The sequence below is a fragment of the Watersipora subatra genome, chromosome 4 (assembly GCF_963576615.1).
Source record: "Watersipora subatra chromosome 4, tzWatSuba1.1, whole genome shotgun sequence".
Taxonomy (NCBI): domain Eukaryota; kingdom Metazoa; phylum Bryozoa; class Gymnolaemata; order Cheilostomatida; family Watersiporidae; genus Watersipora; species Watersipora subatra.
In genome coordinates, this window is record NC_088711.1 from 14,590,656 (window position 1) to 14,610,350 (window position 19,695).

The 19,695-nt window shown below is 34.8% G+C and overlaps 1 protein-coding gene across 1 annotated transcript in view; it reads right to left on the reverse strand.

Annotated features, from left to right (window-relative positions):
* The window catches only part of LOC137393955 (mucin-2-like), a 60,794-nt gene that overhangs the window by 39,980 nt on the left and 1,119 nt on the right, over positions 1-19,695 (reverse strand). Inside the window, exons 3-18 of the mRNA XM_068080668.1 lie at positions 18,006-18,127; positions 16,349-16,610; positions 16,027-16,160; positions 15,157-15,328; positions 13,871-13,988; positions 12,763-12,911; positions 11,372-11,496; positions 8,767-9,616; positions 8,200-8,323; positions 7,167-7,318; positions 6,173-6,393; positions 5,326-5,533; positions 2,887-3,007; positions 2,146-2,303; positions 960-1,238; positions 87-242 (exon numbers count right to left, since the gene is read on the reverse strand). Of these exons, the coding sequence (XP_067936769.1) occupies positions 87-242; positions 960-1,238; positions 2,146-2,303; positions 2,887-3,007; positions 5,326-5,533; positions 6,173-6,393; positions 7,167-7,318; positions 8,200-8,323; positions 8,767-9,616; positions 11,372-11,496; positions 12,763-12,911; positions 13,871-13,988; positions 15,157-15,328; positions 16,027-16,160; positions 16,349-16,610; positions 18,006-18,127 (3,351 nt within the window). The remainder of the gene's footprint in view (positions 1-86; positions 243-959; positions 1,239-2,145; positions 2,304-2,886; positions 3,008-5,325; positions 5,534-6,172; positions 6,394-7,166; positions 7,319-8,199; positions 8,324-8,766; positions 9,617-11,371; positions 11,497-12,762; positions 12,912-13,870; positions 13,989-15,156; positions 15,329-16,026; positions 16,161-16,348; positions 16,611-18,005; positions 18,128-19,695) is intronic.

The following is a 19,695-nucleotide window of genomic DNA, read 5'->3' on the forward strand; positions in this document are numbered from 1 at the left end:
CTAGAGAGAAGATATCGAGCAAAGGAAGTGTGTCAATGATTAACCAACCTTAATCCAAGAATTAACCAACCTTAATCCAAGAATTAACCAACCTTAATCCAAGAGGGCTGATGCAGACTTCAATGTAGATGTCGCATTTGGTGCCGTTTTCCTGGCCTTCACCAATATCACACTCTATGCCAATAGACTTATGATCACTAGGATTGCGGTAACTGATAAAGTCTATTGAGATCTTGGAATACCTACAGAATGATTGGATAAAGAATTGATCCTAACCTTTGTTACTTTGAATCTCTTTTTTATGGTTGAGAAAGGCTCACATAGTAAGAAGGATTGAAAAGTAAACAGAGAATCGACAGCATCTTGAGCAAACGGTGTGCTCGAAACTAAATGTGATCAATGGTGAACCAAGCAGTTTTTAAGAAAGCCCAAACCTGTTAAGTTAAAAATGCTTTATTTTACCAGCAAAAAAAATCATAGCTGGAATATTAACGTGTATTACATCACACATTCGTAGTCAACTGTGTGAATGATTTTCTGAGCTGCCTCATCAATAATTTGAATGGATTGAACATTAGGACTTTTTAAAATTCTGGTGTTAGAGTTGAACAGGTCATTCAGAATTTGAAATGCTTCAGACAAAACAAATAACTATTTTTATTCAGAAAAGCAAACAGGATTACAAGCCTTATGATTAACATTCAAACCTTTGGTAATTGATGAAGACATAGAAAGTGCTTTAAAAGGAGAAGCTGAAACCAGACTTGAAGCCTAATAATAGTATGATAATACGTTGATAACAAGGAATAAAAGAACATCTATTGCAGTGCACAGCATTGTTAAACCTACATTTTTCAACTAGCGACTGCAAAATGACACATTAGCTATAAAAACTAGTAGAAGTTATAACTGTACACTGTGAGTTTTCACAATACAAATGATTAACACTGTTGACTCACCCATAAGTGACTGGGCACGGAGGCGATGTAGTGGGTGGAACTGTAGTTGTAGTGCCTCGAGTAGTAGTGGTTGGGATGGTTGTAGAAGGTGTGGTCGTAGTTGTGGTAGATGTGGTTTTTGTTGTAACTTTGGTTGTGGTGGGAGTTGTAGTTGTTGTAGGTGTGGTTGTTGATGTGGTAATCGGTGTTGTTGTAGTAGGAGTTGTAGTGGAAGTACCAACTGTTGAGGTTGATGATGTAGGGGGCAGAGGACATGATATGCTTAAGACGAGACGTAACCTGAATTACAACAACATGCAGCAGATGAGACAGGCAACAAAACAGCTTTCCAAAATCTTAATAATTACGGAACTATAATTGTGCAGTGCCAGCTATGGAACTACTCTGATACGCTGAACTTAACAGTAAGGCAGTATGAGACGCGGTTGCAAAAGGGAACAAATAAATAGTGAGAACAGAACCAATCTTGAGTGGTGAGTCATTTCTTTTAAAAAGCCTGAATCCAAAAGCGACATACTGAGCCTGTAATAGTATGGAATAAACAACACACTTAATATGTAATCAAGTATGGAATAAACAACATATTTAATCTGTAATAGTATGGAATATGGAAAAAACAACAAACTTAATATGTACTCAAGTATGGAATAAACAACATATTTAAATCTGTAATAGAATACGGAATATGGAATAAACAACACACTTAATATGTATCAAGTATGGAATAAACAACATACTTAATCTGTAATAGAATATGGAATAAACAACATACTCAATCTGTAATAGAATATGGAATAAACAACATACTTAATATGTAATCAAGTATGGAATAAACAACATACTTAATCTGTAATAGAATATGGAATAAACAACATACTTAATCTGTAATAGAATATGGAATAAACAACACACTTAATATGTATCAAGTATGGAATAAACAACACACTTAATCTGTAATAGAATATGGAATAAATAACACACTTAGTAGGCAATAAAATAAGGAATAAAGACGGTAAAGCAATTAGCATCAGACAAAAATTAGAGTTTTTGTCTCCTGAAGATCGCCAATTAAAGATCGACTAAAAAACCTGCTGTCTTTCGCTGCAGTCACCTTATTATAACACTTCGCCAAGCGAAGTCTTGAAGATAGCTTACTTAATAATGGAGAATGAGAAAAGATATTTACACTGTTTTCTGCAAAGGTCTGATGCCGAATAAGGTGAGAGTTCTAGGCAGGCTGCCAGCTTGATCAATAAAATTGTAATTGAACTCATCAATTTCATCAGTGACGAAGACTTTATTCTCCGAATCTCTATCCCAGACTTTTATATACAAACGTACACCCTGAAACAAATAGTGCAGAGGAGCTATCTTCTGGTCAATCCAAATAAGCTGTATATCATACACTAGTTATGAATGTCTGTCACTGTTAATACAAAGGATATATAAAGAGTCAATATGTCTAACCTGTATATCATACACTAGCTATGAATGTCTGTCACTGTTAATACAAAGGATATATAAAGAGTCAATATGTCTAACCTGTATATCATACACTAGTTATGAATGTCTGTCACTGTTAATACAGAGGCTATATAAAGAGTCAATATGTCTAACCTGTATATCATACACTAGTTATGAATGTCTGTCACTGTTAATACAGAGGATATATAAAGAGTCAATATATCTAACCTGTATATCATACACTAGTTATGAATGTCTGTCACTGTTAATACAGAGGATATATAAAGAGTCAATATGTCTAACCTGTATATCATACACTAGTTATGAATGTCTGTCACTGTTAATACAGAGGATATATAAAGAGTCAATACATCTAACCTGTATATCATATACTAATTATGAAAGTCTACCAGTGTTAATCCTTACAATATATTAAAAAGATATAAATGATCACATGATTTACCTGCCATGTATTATTTAGGTAGATTTGTAGTGGATTGTCCTCTGTACCAATCTTATTGCCAAAGAGAAGAACAGTACCTTCTGTCAGAACATCAGAAGTGAAATGGTAAAAGTCACAATCTCTAAATAATAAAAGCATTACAACTGAGCTGAAATACTTTTACATACACTATCATTATGATAGTTTCTTCAAAAGACATTCATTCAGTGTGTTTGGAAATCTAAAGTGGGGTTACTCCAGTATGACGGTATTTAAATTTTATGAAAAAATGCTGAATAGATAGTATGAAATGTACATCATTGCTAGGCTGCATTGGTGATAAGCGCATCACTGTCAAATAACAGCAATAGTAGATGCGGTATAAGTGTGGCCAGTCAGTAATAAAATCTTCATTAGGCTATAACATAGACAATCACAATACTTGTCTGTTACAAAAATGGTACACAGAAAACAGCCAAATTATTTGATGTAAAAACGAGAATGAACAACCATGGGGAGGTAACGATTTAGCAACTACACGTTAAAGCAACATTGGAAGACTAAAACACTTGGTGGTAGCAAAGCAGCGGTTGAGTGTAAACTGTGGTAGAGTACACCATGCTCTACCCAAGTCTCTTTCACAATGTTTTGAACAATAGGATGCATCGCTTACAAGCCATCAGTGGACTGGTGAGTGAATGATGAGTTAACCAAAATACATGTGCAAATTTTACTCCTTGCTAAATCAGCAGAAATTAAAGAAAAAAGAAATTCTGTCACATTGACTGTAGAGAAATGAGTAGTGACAATTCCTGCTGGGTGGTGAACAATCTATATATATATATATATATATTTCTCAAAGTTAATGTATGTGTTAAAGTATGTGTATTCGTAGGTTTGATTGTTCAGTTATAGCTATTATTTTAGCACTGCGCCGACACATTACGAATCCCCCGATTAGGTTTGATCTAAGGCGTTATCAAATTTGATATATCGTAACCCACACTCTAGTTATTTTAGCAAAGCAGCCACACGTTGCGAAGCCCTGGTTAAGAAATATTTTGGGACTTATGTATATACAGCACGAATCTTCTTCGTCTTTATTTCATTAGGGCTAATTTTTTCAGCCCCACGATATCGACAATAATTTATCTACAAACTTAAAACTTGGCGACTCGTGTACTGATTATATACGGTATTAAGATTTATTTCCCTTCGAAATAAATATTTGGCGACTTGTAGTGCTTTTCATTTGATCATAACAATTTTTATTTTGTTTTCGCAGTTTGTATAAATTGTATCATTGCCAAATAATCTGCTTCGTAGTTTACATACTTGTTATTTATTTCACATCTACATTTAGTTCTCTACTTATTTATTCCAGCTGCTCAGAATACTTTTTTCCAGCTACATTGTGTTTTTTGGATTCCGATTTGGTACCTCGCGCTCAACAACCATTAAATACAAATAAAGATTTTGTTCGTTTAAAACTGTTTTTGCGCTATTTCTTTTAGTTCAAACTAAAAATTCTTTGTTTGTATGTTCCTATCAGTGCTCGCTTTGTGTATTAGCTTTCACTCTCTTATATTTACATACATTTACATATGTTGAGAAATATATAGACAGATAGATTTACATTCTCTTATTACATTTATAAACTTTGTATAACCTTTGAAGTTTATAATACAAGTTTTTAAAGTTTTTTGCATTATCATTTTTATTTCAACTTGCATTTTCTAAACATAATTTGAGTATAATATCATGTTTGAAGTTTAAACATTATTCATTTTCCTATCACTGTTATTATTATTTAGTTAGTTTCCCATATTTATTATTAATATTAATTTTTCATTCAACCATTTTTGGCAGACATTGTTCTAATAAAATTTCTACTACAAAATACTACTATATTCTGTCTAATTTTTTTTATTAATCTGTTAAATACATGTATTCTCAGAAGTTACACATTGTCTAATGACTCCAAAGAAAAGAACCTGTTCTGCCCAAAATCATTTCCTCATGACATAAAGTTTGAAAGTTACAGTTGTTTGACAAAGTTTGAAAACCTTTACAGTTGTTTATATTTTCTCTCATAATTTATTTCAACTACACAAAACACTACTTTCATGATATGTAGTTTGAAAGTTAAAATGGCAAATGTTGTTATATGTTAAATACAAATAAATTTTCTGTCCACAGACTTTTTTATTACCCGGGCAACACCGGGTAGCACAGCTAGTACCGCTATAAGAGCGATGTAATACTGCTGCCTTCAGACAGGAAACAGTCTGTCAGCCTATGATGATTATGATCAGCATAGCAGACCAGAGAGACATAATATTGATAAACACAAAACTACTACTACTACTACTACTAAAAACTACACTACTTAAACAGCTCCTCTGAATTTTACAAATCTTCTTGTTTAAGAAAACGTAATGACTAAATCCAAAGACTTACGTAGAGCCGATTCTACCGACGCATATTTCAAAAGCTATATCACAAGGAGAGTTGTCCTCCTCATCACATAGTCGCCCGGTAACTTTTAAATCAGACGGATTTCTGTATGAATAGAATCTTAACGACAAGATTGAGTAACCTCCCACATATGTCGGACAGGAAATTGGGTCAAAGGTCACCAAAGGTGTTGTTGTTGTAGGTGATTGATCTGCAATAAAGGATAGATCAATAAATAGTGAGTGAAGAGTACAAGTTTCATGAAAAACTGTGGAGGCTTTTTTAAATTAGATTTGAAAAAGCGAAAACTTATAATAGCTCAATAGTGTGAAGCAGATGCCACTGCAATTCTTTATTCAAAAGGCAAGTCATCCAATGAATGAGTTCTTAGATGATGATCAAAAGAAGGAATTTTAACTATCAAAAATTTCAATTTGCTTTATGAGAATGTATATTCTTGCCAACAGTTTAAAAGGAATCTTATATTTTTAAACTTTAAAACACAAACATACCCTTGGTTTAATTGAGTGAACGACAGCTCAATTTGGCATCAATGCATATTTGAAACCTAAGATAACCACCTTAACATTCAGTTACAATTTCAGACGTAAACTACAATCTTAATGACAACTTATTTCAAGCACTTCTCGTCCAGAAAGCTAATAAGGAAAATCTAATTTTAGAGAGATAAAAATTATGTTAAAATTAATGAGAATTACGAATTATCTAAAATTTGCTCTAGTTTTCTTCACCGATTATGACACGTCTCGAATTATTCGTGTTGGTAATGCTGGATTGATTTTTATGGTGGCAAATAAAATGAGCAAAATTGTTTAAAGTTATAGTTTACATTTGGTAGTAGGTGTCGTGGTGGTAGTTGGCTGAGTTGTAGATGTGCTGGTGGTTGTTGGTGTAGTAGTTGTTGTAGGTGTGGTTGTTGTTGTTGTAGGAGTAGTTGTGGTCGTTGTAGGTGTTGTTGTAGTTGTGGTAGGCGTGGTTGTGGTTGAGGTTGTTGTAGGAGTGGTGGTGGTAATGGGGTCAGGACATCGAACTCTCATGTTTAGCGCCAGCCTAAAAAGAAAGAAATCAAATGGAATCAGTTGTGCAACAGCTTACAACAGGTACTCTCAGGTCCATTTCTTAAGCGTCTGACATTAATTGATGACTGGACATTATTCGAAGCAAAATAAGACTAAAAGGAATAATTGCTGAAATTAGGCGATGTTTGATGAACAGACCAACACAAAGAAATACTGTAACAAGAGGGAAGAGACTAGATAGTAAATAAGGTAATTTTAATAGCAATGGTAAAAAAAGATAAAAGTCGCTTCACGGTTCTAGTCCGTAAGTCGACAGGCCGATGGTCGATGGCCGTTCGTGGTACTGTAAAGCAAACCGCCAGTTCCCTTTACTTTCCATAAGACAGTCAACCAGTAACACCGAGTGTTAACCACCAATAATATATATATTAAATAAATATACATAACCAACATGTATGACAGGCAATAAACCACATTCAAACATGCAGAGAGTGTGCGTATACAGCTCTGCCAATACGATCAAATCTTGCTCCTTATGTTTTTTTAGGCTCTGCCCACTTTTCTCTTTATTTTACGTTAGGTCTCAAAACAGTGTCCTCGGTCATCCGGGCTTCCTCAATGGTGACCGAGCCTTCTTAGGTGACCGGAATGCTCAGACCGATGACCGTGGTGACCAGGAGGTCGATCGCTACAGCCCTCATCACGGCGCTTTCGCTCTGCCGTAACAATACATCCGTAAATCTTGTAAAGAGCTCAATGCCAAGGCCATTTTGATGCTGACAGAAAGTCAACCAAATGTATTACCTTGAAGGATCCATCTTACGCAAGCCATCCAGGTTGAAGCGCATAACTGGAGAGCCATGTCTCGGATTAAAATCTGTTTTGAAGCTGTCAACTAGCTGGTTGGGTCCTACGATTGGGTCCATGTCAAACACATCTACTTCTACTGAAATACCCTGCAACACAAAACACAAGGCGTTACATGCTAAAGTTCATTGGTGAACGACAAATTTGTGAAGGTGAGTTCATTGCACTAGATGTTTATGTACACCGTAATTCTGGAATCATTAAATACAAACACTAGTGTATAGCAAAGGAGACCAAAATGCAAACAGAAACAGAGATGAAGTATAAAACATGTGAACAGAGTGGCAGAGGCTGATTAAAGAACTATGGATGCTGGTAGCACTTAGTAAAGCGTTCATAGACTAATTTTACACTATTTTTACCTGATTTCACTGATTTTCACAGAACAAAACAAAATAACATTTGCAAAAAGTCAGTGATATCTGTATAGGTACACTATTTAGAAATATGATTTGTGTGGACCATGTTCCACCACTCTACAGAGTTCTATTCCATCGAACCGTGTCCATTTCACCCAGAGTGTAGTATAACCATACAGTAGTATAACCTTACATCTGAAGCCGATGCAGGTAAGATTACAGCCATACGCTTATAAAGAACTTCAGAAACTTATTATATGATGCAAAAGTGCGTATTTTAATTTTTGGATGGAATTCGCACAGGAAACTGTATTTTGGACAGATAATGTAAAACTAGTAGATTTCTGCTAAAAAAAATCAAACTGAGATCTTCTAACATCAGAATATTCCAGACATGTTTAGTGACAATCATACATGTACAGTGAACCCCTGGCATACACAGTAACACTGGGGCAGAACAGGGTCCCTGACCTACCGACTACAACTTTTCCGACTAGCAGAGACTCCAATAAAAACAATTTGATGAAAACTACTTAATCAATAGTGACTATACATTCTGTATTTATACTCAAAACTTACATATAAAAAAGTGCAAATAATTTTTGACTTACTGTCCACGGAGTAGCTCCAAGATCTAGTAGGATTGGGTTGGTAACAGTGCCCAACTCACTTGAAAAAACTATCTTGTTGCTACTTCCAACCACATCAGTGATCAAGTCCAGCAGTGAACAGTCGCTGAAATACACAGATTACAGATAATGACCAAGTGACTTATCTAAATACAAAATAAGCCAAAATTTGTCCACACCTAGAATGCAGTTAATAGGTTCCTAGTTCACAGTTTCCAAAATCGATTGATAGGAAGGATGCAATACACACCCGTCTCAACCAGTCTCAACTAGTCTCAACTAGTCTATTGTACAAGTAAAGACATTGTAAATAAAAATCAATGCTGAGTAATAGTGAATATTATAATGCTATAGAAACAACATTATTAGTATCTTTTATAGAAACCAGAGTAATAAAAATAGTTGTAAATGGTGTTATCATACATGTATATGTACCTTACTACCAAACAAATGCAACAACTATACTAAGTTATTTTTTGTAGCCTGAGTCTCTTGGTAGATCAACACCAACTTAGTAAGGGTATAAGAAAGGCTTGAATTTACGCAAACCTTGATCCAAGTGGAGAGACGCATATTGTCATTACGATGTCACAGGGATTGTTCACTCCATCACAGGTGTGATTATTTCCATCAAGATTGTTGAGGTTGGTGTAGCTAACAAAATCAATTGTCACTTTTGTGTAACCTGTCTTTAGTAGACACTCCGGTATAGGAGTAGTTGTGGTTGGAACTGTTGTTGTAGGGGTCGTTGTGGTCGAATGAGTACTCGTTGTTGTAGGTTTAGTTGTAGTTGTTGTAGATGTAGTGGTTGTGGTAGTTGACGGAGCCTCGGTGGTCTTGTTGCAGTAGCCACATAAATGAGGACAATATATTGCTTTTTTAGGGTCATTACAATGGTTTAGACTGCAAAGCATCCCATCTCCTACATTGCAAAGGTTATAGTGGTTTGAGGGATCACAGTCTACACGACAATATGTGACATAAGGAGACAGTGTGGTTGTAGGTGTTGTGCGAGGCATAAATGTAGATGGTGACGGATTAGTAGTAGGCATGGATTTAGTTGTAGCCGGTTCTATGTCCTCTGGTTCAATAGGAGCCTCCGGAAGTAGATCAGCGACTAGAGGAGGTTTGACTATCCTTATGGTTTTTGTTACAATCGTTGTAGTTGTAGTGGTGGTTGTTGTCGATGGCTTATTGCAAGCTTTGCACAGGTGAGGACATCGCTGAGCCTTGATAATGTCTGAACAGTGTGTCGGATGACAGAGGATGAAGTCAGGAGAGTTACAAGGTGAACTAGGAGGTTCCGTACCACAAACCAAGGAGCATTGAGTAGGGTTGATAGGGGCAAGCGTTGTCTGAATTGCGGCATTGCCAATTGCTTTCACACGACAGTCAACCCCTGCAAAGCAAAAGAAATTAATAGAAATTATTGTATTAGAGAAATACAACTTTCTAAATCATATTGTTTAAAAGCTGTTGAAACCATTTTTTCGCTTAAATTATATTCTCCGACTCGAAATATTCAGAGCCAGTTGAGCTTCACCAGAGTACTTCAATGGTAGTTTCAAGGCCTGCAGCTGGTGTCACTATTTAGATTGTAAAAATAATTGTCATGGCAGACACTGACATTAGCAGCAAGGTGTTAGTATCAATTACAAACACTGATTTATGGAGAAACGAGATATACGAGAATATACTAGAGAGTCTGTGCTGCTCATTTTGGATTCTTTATAACTGTCCCAGTCATTTTTCCGTTTCTTTAACTAACATAATGTACGAGAAACTATTCCAAGCTTTTTCTAAGCAAAGTGGACTAGTTTGATGCTCGAGATATTAGAAATTTCTGCGGGCCAATTAAACTTTTTTGTAATCACGTCTACGCTTGATTTGTTAATTCCAAAATTGTTTTAGAAACATGTTTAAACAAGAATTCAATACACAGAAGGCTCTGCTCCTTCCCCTCTTACTGGCTGTAAGGCAAAAATTAATTCTTATTCAATACCTCGTAAATAATTATGTGCAGGTTTTAGCTATATATCAAGAACTTGCTCAAACGACCTGTGACCCAAATTTGCTAAGATTATAGTGAAAAAGTCGATAATTGTTCCAGCGTTTACGCTCATGCAGAGAACTAAGTCAACAAAACTTGTACAATCAAATCTCAATTGATTACTTATATATATGAACTTTTCAGCATACGGAATAAAATTTGAGCAAATAATTGACTGACATGCGAAGTATTTCCAGTATGTAATGGCCAACATTTTTTTAAAACATCGCGGCTTGAGATAGAGTAAAAGAAGCAACAATTAAAAATGAAATGAAACAGTGATAAATAAATGTATGAAGTAAGTTACTTAAAACTATATATCGTTTAACTTAGAGTAAGTTAAACAGCAAATATCTACTGATGAGCCACACATTCAACTTAGAGTAAGTTACACAGCACATATCTACACATTTGTGTGTCTTTAAGGTAAAGGAATAATAAAAAATCTTTTTTATTATAATCAATTTCATTTTTAAATAAATTTCAGGTTGCCTCTTTTAGTTTTCTCATAGTTTTTATTATATATGATGCGTTTGTTGTAACGCTACACCTAAGCATCTATATTTGTTTCAAGGGCTACTGACATGTAGCATAAACTTTTAAAAAATATTTGTTCCGACATAGGTCGGTTTCAACATACGAAGCAATTATTGGAGTGGATTAACTCGATATGTTCAAGCTTGACAGTAAGCTTATGTGATGAACAATATATCTAATGAAAACACTCAAATAAGCACCATTATAAAATATCATCAAATTTTAACAGTTAGCAGTTAACACAAAGATAACATAGAAGTTATGATAGGGAGTTTGAAGGTTAAAAGTATCAAGAATATGAACTGGTGAGGAAATCATAGGCTTACAAACACTCAAATAAGCACCATTATAAAATATCATCAAATTTTAACAGTTAGCAGTTAACACATAGATAACATAGAAGTTATGATAGGGAGTTTGAAGGTTAAAAGTATCAAGAATATGAACTGGTGAGGAAATCAAAGGCTCACAAACAGCTACAGACTAAACCTCCAAACAACAAGTTTGGAAAATAAAGATACACAATTATCACATATGGAAAGTAGTAAACATAAAACACAGGCTCACCTGGCACACACAGCCTGTCTCCATAAGCCGAGCAGTCAAACTTGCCCACCTCAGGCTTACAGTAGATCCTACAGTCTGTACCGTAATAATACTCTGCGCAGCGTGTCCCAATATTTAGCGTCAGCCTGGAAAATAAGTAGAGCACCCTGTTAACCGGGTGGTCGGCAGCAATGGTAATCACAAAACATGACGAAGTTCGGATCTCAATCTACCGGCAGCCAAAATATTCAAAAGTACAATGGAGTTGAGTTTTTCATAAAATAAAGATCAAGATAAAAATCAAGATAAAACAATTAGATTTACTGATGACTAAAAATATGAAAGAAACCTGTCTATGAATTAAGACTGTGAACTGTTTCTTTTAAAGAGACAATAACTCCTCAAAATGACTATCAACGCAACTTATAGATATTATAAGTAGAAATAGTTTTTAGATACAAACTTTAGGCCTGCGTAAGAAAAAATAGTTATTAGCCTTGTAAGTTTTAATGCTTTGTAAATTGTATGTACGGCGCACCCTCGAGTTACGATGTCCCTGTTTTACGGTTTTTCAATTTACACGATGAAACACGATGTTTTTCCATTCCGTCATTACGGCATTTTTTTCGCCATACGACATGAACAAAAATGTCTCTCGAAATTCAAATTTGGCATTCAGTATGCTGCATACGTCGGCATAATGAAGATTCCGATACAGTGTATGCTATTTGCTGAAATAGCAACACAACTCCCACAACTCCTAAAAGAGATACGAAGCTCACGCTCTTTCAGTTCAGCTTCCTTCGTGTTTCGTAAATGCTTGATATTGAAAATGCTTGATAGTGAAATAAAAATTTGTGACAAGCGGGAGTGAATATTTGTTGTGCATTTTAATGTTTAATATAACGTTTACTATAAACTTCAATTCATTATACTTATATAATTGTATAACTGCAAAGGCCTATACACTTTAATTCATTAGCCATGGATCCTAAGATTGATAACGGCTGTTAAAAGAAGAAGTAAGAATTATAATCATAGAATCATAATCTTAGAAATATACTAAAGTTACTCTATTTAACTATAATTACTCAGGTTAATATACTATTTTGTTACTAATTTTTAATATGTACAATACATAGTGTATATAGAATTTTGATGGTTTTATCAGGGAGTGTTTGCATTAGATAATTACTATGGGTTTTTATACCCCTCTATACATTTTTCCCTTACGATGCCGGCACCATATGGCAGGGTGCACTGTAAGCAAACTGGCCTTTTTTTCTTGCATATAACAACCTCGATGTTTACATTAACATATAAGTATTCAATGAAAAAACCTCAAAACCTCTCATATATGTTCACATAAGCGTTGCTACATGCCAGTTTTTGTATCCATATGTTATACCTACTTTGACTGAGGAGTGTATCGTCCCTTCAGTGTAAGAGTTTCATTTGCACCAGCAGGCTTGTCATATAAATACTCTATCTCATCGATCAGTGTCCGAGTGGTCTGTATGGCTTGATCCACATCAAACACGGCCACTTTCACACTCACTCTCTACAAATATTGTTAAACAGTTAGTCTTTCTTTGATGTCACTGTTACACTACAAGCAGATTCTTCTCTTTGAGAAGAACCTGCTTGTAGTGTAACAGTAAAGAAGCTTCTCCTCCCTGAGTCTCCTCTTTGCTGTTTGGCATAAGAAAATGAAACTTTTATGGGTTATATTTGTTGGAAATATACAGGCTAAAACCGTCAGTTTTAGCCTGTATACTTACAGTTGCCCTTTGGAAGTATACTACATATATACATACAGTTGCACTTTAGGAAGTACACTACATATATACATACAGTTGCACTTTAGGAAGCACACCACATAAATACATACAGTAGTCCCTGAGGAAACACACCACATAAATACATACAGTTGTCCCTTAGGAAACACACCACATAAATACATACAGTTGTCCTTTAGGAAGCATACTACATATAAACATACAGTTGCCCTTTAGGAAGCGTACTACACATACATACACACAGTTGCCCATTAGGAAGCACACCACATGTATACATACAGTTGTCCTTTAGGAAGCACACCGCATACATGCATACAATTGTTCGTGGGAGGCACACCATACATCATCAGGTTATATACAATGGTTAATCACCAAAAAAAATATATTAGCTTCTAACATTAGAAATAAATGGAACCAATCGTTACTTGCGCAAATTTATGAACGATTGACGGGTAGCAGTAATTAGTTGTCAGCCATTTTGGAGGTTTCACACCTTAGAATATATGAATATTTCATACCTACCATGCATTAATGCACAAGAAAAGACAACTTCAGTATGAGTAAAAATGTTTAAATTTTTTCAACATTTTCGCTACACATAATTTCACTGTCATGCTATTTTGCTGTAACCAGTTGAATTCGTCTCTCTGGTCTTTCTAGACTGTTTTAGAAGTTTACCATTGCACGAAGAACTAGCTGTATAAAGTATGCACCTCCTTACCTGCCATGTTCCCATGTTTATCGTCCAAGGATTGGCTGGAAAAACATAGTCACTGTGGAAATCTATTAGAGATTTTTCTATAGGTGGAGAAGAAACTGATTTCAAAAGATCACAGTCACTAAAAGATAAATTGACAAATAATCACTTGGTATTTATATGTACCTGTATATATGTATATATAAATATATATACGTGTGTATATATGTATATATATAAATATATATGTGTGTATATGTATATATATAAATATATATACATGTGTGTATATGTATATATATACCCGTATATGTATGTATGTGTGTGTATATGTGTGTGTATATGCGTATGTGTGTATGTATGCGTATGTGTGTATGTATGCATATGTGCATATGTATGCGTATGTGCATATGTATGCGTATGTGCATATGTATGCGTATGTGTGTATGTATGCGTATGTGTGTATGTATGTGCGTATGTGTGTGTATGTATGTGCGTATGTGTGTGTATGTGTGCGTATGTGTGTATGTGTGCGTGTGTGTGCGTATGTGCATATTTGTGCATATGCGCGCGCGTGTGTGTGTAGACTAAAACTCCTTTGAAAAGTTGAAAATTAAAAAATTAAAACAAAGACACTTGGCGAGTGACAAGCAAAACAGAATTGCAGTGAAAAAAGATAATCCAGATAATTTTTAATCTAAACAACTACTTTAATTACTAATATTAGTTTAGAGTTCTTCTGTAGCTTTGATTATTACTTTATCTTATGCATATTTAGTCGTAGCATTACTTTTGAACATAAGCGTAGGAATAACCAACTGCTTATACGTATATAACTTATATTTATCTATATTGATTTTGTGTATATATGCTGCCGATCATGTTACAAAGCGACTAGACTACAAAAACAATCATCAAAAATATCAGCGAGTACTTGATTAAAACAAGATCACTCGCATATACTTTCTGTTTTTAGCATTTGAATGCGCGCAGGCTTTAGTCACCACTTGCTTTCGAAGTCATGACTGAGCAGTTCAGAGGTACTGTGTATTATCGATCACAAAAAAATCTTTTGTATTTATTTTTAGTTTAGTTGTAAATCCAAAAAATTTTTTAGTCCACAAAAATATCATTAGCATTTATTTAGTGGAATACCTAAATAGATCACTCATAAGGCTCAGCATTTGTAACAGGACGCTACCAAAGTCAGAACGCATACTTGGTTCTTATCTAAAAAGTTAAGAACCAAATATGTTCCAATCCTGGTAATAAATATAATCTCTTTTGGAATGCAGCGTGAGATTTCTTACCTCCTACCGGAAGAGCTCACGCAAATAGAGAAGATATGGTCACACAAGTTCCGACGTTGAAATATTAAGGTGTAGTCGCAGGACTGTCCAGTGCTCAGCATGTCGTTAGGATTATCGTAAGTGAGAAAGTCTATCAACAACTGAGTGGAGCCCTCTGTTCTCATTTCTCTGTCTGAATGTACAGGTAAACATGTCTTTAGATAAAGAAATGAGTGCCTTGTTAGTAGTATAATTAATAAAATCTAGATATATTGAAAAGAATTTTCTTGTAATGGAACCGACCCATTCTACAAAAACAAATCTGGTAATTTTTGCTAGTCAGAGACTCGATCTGATACGATGAGCAGCTCACTGTATTATGATGTTTATGAGCAGCTACAGACAATAAGAATTGCAGTATGCTAATTGTTATTATTTGTAATAATCTCTAAAATTGGCAGATGTCTACAATAGTTATGGTATCATAATATTACAGACCAGATATAAAACTATAATATTACAGACCAGATATAAAACTTGTTTCCGTATAAGTGTACTAATAACTAACAACTAAGAGGCTGTGTGGCTCTGACATGAAATTAGTGACATATCTAAAAGATCAATTGATTTTACTGCAGGATTATGGTGTCACTCAAAGCAAATAATTTAAAATTCTGTTGCTTGGATGTCAATGTGATTTTAAAACTGCCAGTGAGACACCGGCAGTTATACTGCACTGACACAATTATCTAATCTCCTCACAACATTCTATACCTGCTGCCATACGCTACTATACACAACAGAAGTTTTTATCAATATTTCTTCAAGCATTACAGCTACAATTGTAGCAAAACAGAGCTCAGCGTGACACAGTTAACCCAGTGCACATACCTCCTAACACCCGATTCTTGGCTGGCATGGAGGTGACAAAGAAGTCAGCTAGCTCATCTACGTTTGCTAGTAACAGCTTTTTGATGTCTTGTGGGTATTTCATGAAGGTGAACTGAGCTGAGTTTGGGAGAGAGCTGCGAATGAAATACAACATCAAACAAAAATTTATCGATGCATAACAAAGAATGAGGTAGAATCGCCTAACGATGTTGTTCAGAAATCATTTTTAACAAGTTGTTGTCACCAGGTGAACCAATAAACTGACGGACACACGCAGAGAGTTATTCATTATTCAGTAAAATGCATAGACATTAGTTCATACCTATCAAGCTGATCCTTAACAACGTAAGCAACCTCAATTTCTTCATTCTTAAGTGATAGCAGAGTAACTAGATGACTCTGCAGCGATTGAGACATCTCTGCCAGATCTTCTATGGATGTTGTTAAATGAGTGTTGACAAATATGATTGGAGGATTTGAGAGGGTGAGAGACACGCCAGGACCCAACACCAATGAAGCTGTGTTCTCTGTGAGCACTACATTGGAATCTTGCTGAATACCCGAGCAGTCAGCACCTGTTTTTCCTGAAATGTTTATAATGCTGAAAAGTATGTTTATAGTGCTGAAAAGTATGTTTATAATGCTGAAAAGTATGTTTATGGTGCTGAAAAGTATGTTTATAGTGCTGGAAATTAATGTTTACAGTGCTGAAAAGATTTGCATGCAAGTAATGCTTAAAAAGTTCCCTAATCACAAAGCAGTTTTTTTGTATGGTCTTGCAGACAAATTAAATCACCTTTGTCGTAAAGTGAGGAATGTCAGTTTTAAATTTTTATTGCATAAGAAATTAGTGTTAATAATTTTTCGGTGTAATTTCAATGGTAGAGTTAAAAGAGGTGTATTTTGAAAAAGAGAACGCAACTTTAGGAATGATGTTACATAAAGAAACCTGCACTTACGCAAAATGTCAAAAAGACATAACCACAATTTATGGATTTAGCATATTAACAAAAAACAATTTTACGCAACTAAATAAAAAAACATTGGCTTTGCTTTTGTGAACCACCCAGCCCAGAAGTTTTATGCTAAATGATTTTAATAAAAATGACAACCAACAATTTTATTCAAACTTGACAAGCCTTTTTTGAGTAGGTGAGTCAGACGACTAACAATTTATAATTTATAGCAAGTTGAGCAGCAAAAACAGGTAAAACTTGTACCATGAAACACAAAACTGTTCTACATATTTAAAAGGATGCAATAAATTTTAATATAAAAAATATTTGATGTAAGGAGAAAAAAATGGTATTGTAATCCCTGAAAAAATTCTAACGATGTAACATAACAGTGAAAGGATAGTAAAGGAAACGCCTGAAAGGTGGGGTGGGGGTTGGTACACCCGCAACAAACTTAAATCATGGCAGCTATCTTAGTGACCGAACAAGGAACAGTTAACAGGAGTAATAAAGGTTGTTTACTATACAAAAACTATATTGCCATATCTTGGTGTTGATGCAACAAAACTTCGGTGATCATCGATGATAACAATGTTCACACTATCACAAACCCATCTGCGTGTGAATCAGGAAATACTTTGTGACATAGTGTTCTCATTTTTCTGTTTAATTTTTCTCCAAGGAATCTTTCGCACTCAAATTAAAAACTAGTTCCTATAACTACCATAAATTGAAATAAACAAATCACGCTATCCGCAATGGCAAAGTACTTTGACTAAAATGGTTCGCATTGTACAGGCTGTTGGCGATGCTCGGCGAAATATCGGAAAAGCTTGACAGCTGCAAAATATTCCGACCGCATCCATGTTGCTTCGTCGATGCTATCGATTTACGATGCACATAGTCGACGATGAATGCCGAAAGGATAACTCCTACATACAACGATACAGTTTAAACCAGCCTTAAGAGTTTAAAACCCAGTATTTCCTGTTATAAAAAAGTGATCAACTGTCTATGGTTTACCATTGAGACAAAGTTGTTCTCCTTCTTCAGAACACATATGCAGCAGGTCTTCTTTGCAAAACACCTGACATCGATCACCAAAGTAACCCGTTGAACAGTGAGTTTGTAATTCTAGTGACAATCTAAAAATAATTTACAGAAAATTAGTGTATAAAGATACCTAAATTTGTTATAATGCACAATAATTTTAAAATCTTATTTAAAAGCAAATTTGGAAAGAAAATTGTGGTAGAAACTATTTATCCAATAAGCGTACGAGACACGATGCCTTAAAGATACATCTACACTAGTAAATTGTGTAAGTTTGAGGCTTCCAGTTGGCAAAGAAAAAACCAGTATGTGTAAAAAGGAAGTCATGCCCTACAACCATAAGTCACGCCCTACAACCATAAGTCACGCCCTACAACCACTATACCATAAGTATATTAGTGTAAAATAAAGCTTGTCGCATCAAATCAAATAATAGCGAATAACATTTGATTTGTGGCATTTAAAACGTTAGGTATAGTGCATGGGTATTTTATACTCTAAATCCCTAACAACCAAATTTTAAAAAAGAAATATAAATCAAGCGTGAACTCGATATTATTTATAGCAAACCCGATAGCAAACGAATACAATTACAAATACAGACCTATAAGCTATTCCCTATCTATTGCGTGCTGGGTGTTGTACCATAGGCTCCTTGAATGATTTTACTGCAAAAGTGCTGTTATCATAATTGCTGAGAGTAAAGTTTGGGTGTACTTGACCCAAACTTACAAACAAGTTGTATTACACAACCTGTAATTAATAAATGACACGTTGTGTAATACATCAAATAATCCACACAGAGCAACGCTCGGGTATATTTAAACGCCTTTATCTGGAAGGATAAGATTGTTCAAAAGTTATTACAAAATGCAATACAAGGAAGGAATTGATAGAGCGAGCTATACCAACAATGCATCGGCAATGTTCTCCAATTGGTTGTAAGCTGGACTGTAATAAAATTATAATTATTTTAGTTATGATTTACTTAGCAGGGCACTAGCTGACAGTGTTTCACAAATGTGAAATACAATGCGTGGGTGCAAAGAAAATGAATACGGAGTGTGAGGGTGAATAAAAATGTATATTTGTGACCAGTAGATTTTTGGGAGCCGTTGGTATTTGAAAACTAGATCTATGTGAAAATAGTTGATCATGACAGGGTTGTACATAAGAATTTTTAGGCCCTAACAATCAATACAGTAATAACGCATGTAAAAGTAGTGAGTGGCATGAAAATGTGACGCACAACTTAGCAAAAGATATAATCTTGATTATTGTACATGTTTGTAATGGTGTAACTGCTTTTTGATGCAAAAAAGCTGAAAGATTTTAAATTTTTCTGGCATTTCATGCTTCATAAAAAATCTTTGTGACAAAGTATAAATTGAGGAAGTTTGACTAGTGGGCAGACAACTACAAATGAATAGAATAAAGAGTTGTAATTAATGCAATTGCTCAGCAAGCAAACCAGCCCAAATATATCAGAGAGTCATTCATATTTCAAACCGAAGAGATCATTGTAACAGCCGTGAATAAGTACAGCAAACAATTGCTGTTGCAAAACCATTCTCCTGGTTATAAAATCACATTTGTAACTGCATGTAGGTTTCTAAACATTGAATTGATTGCTCATTATAAATTAGCATCTTTCATTTAA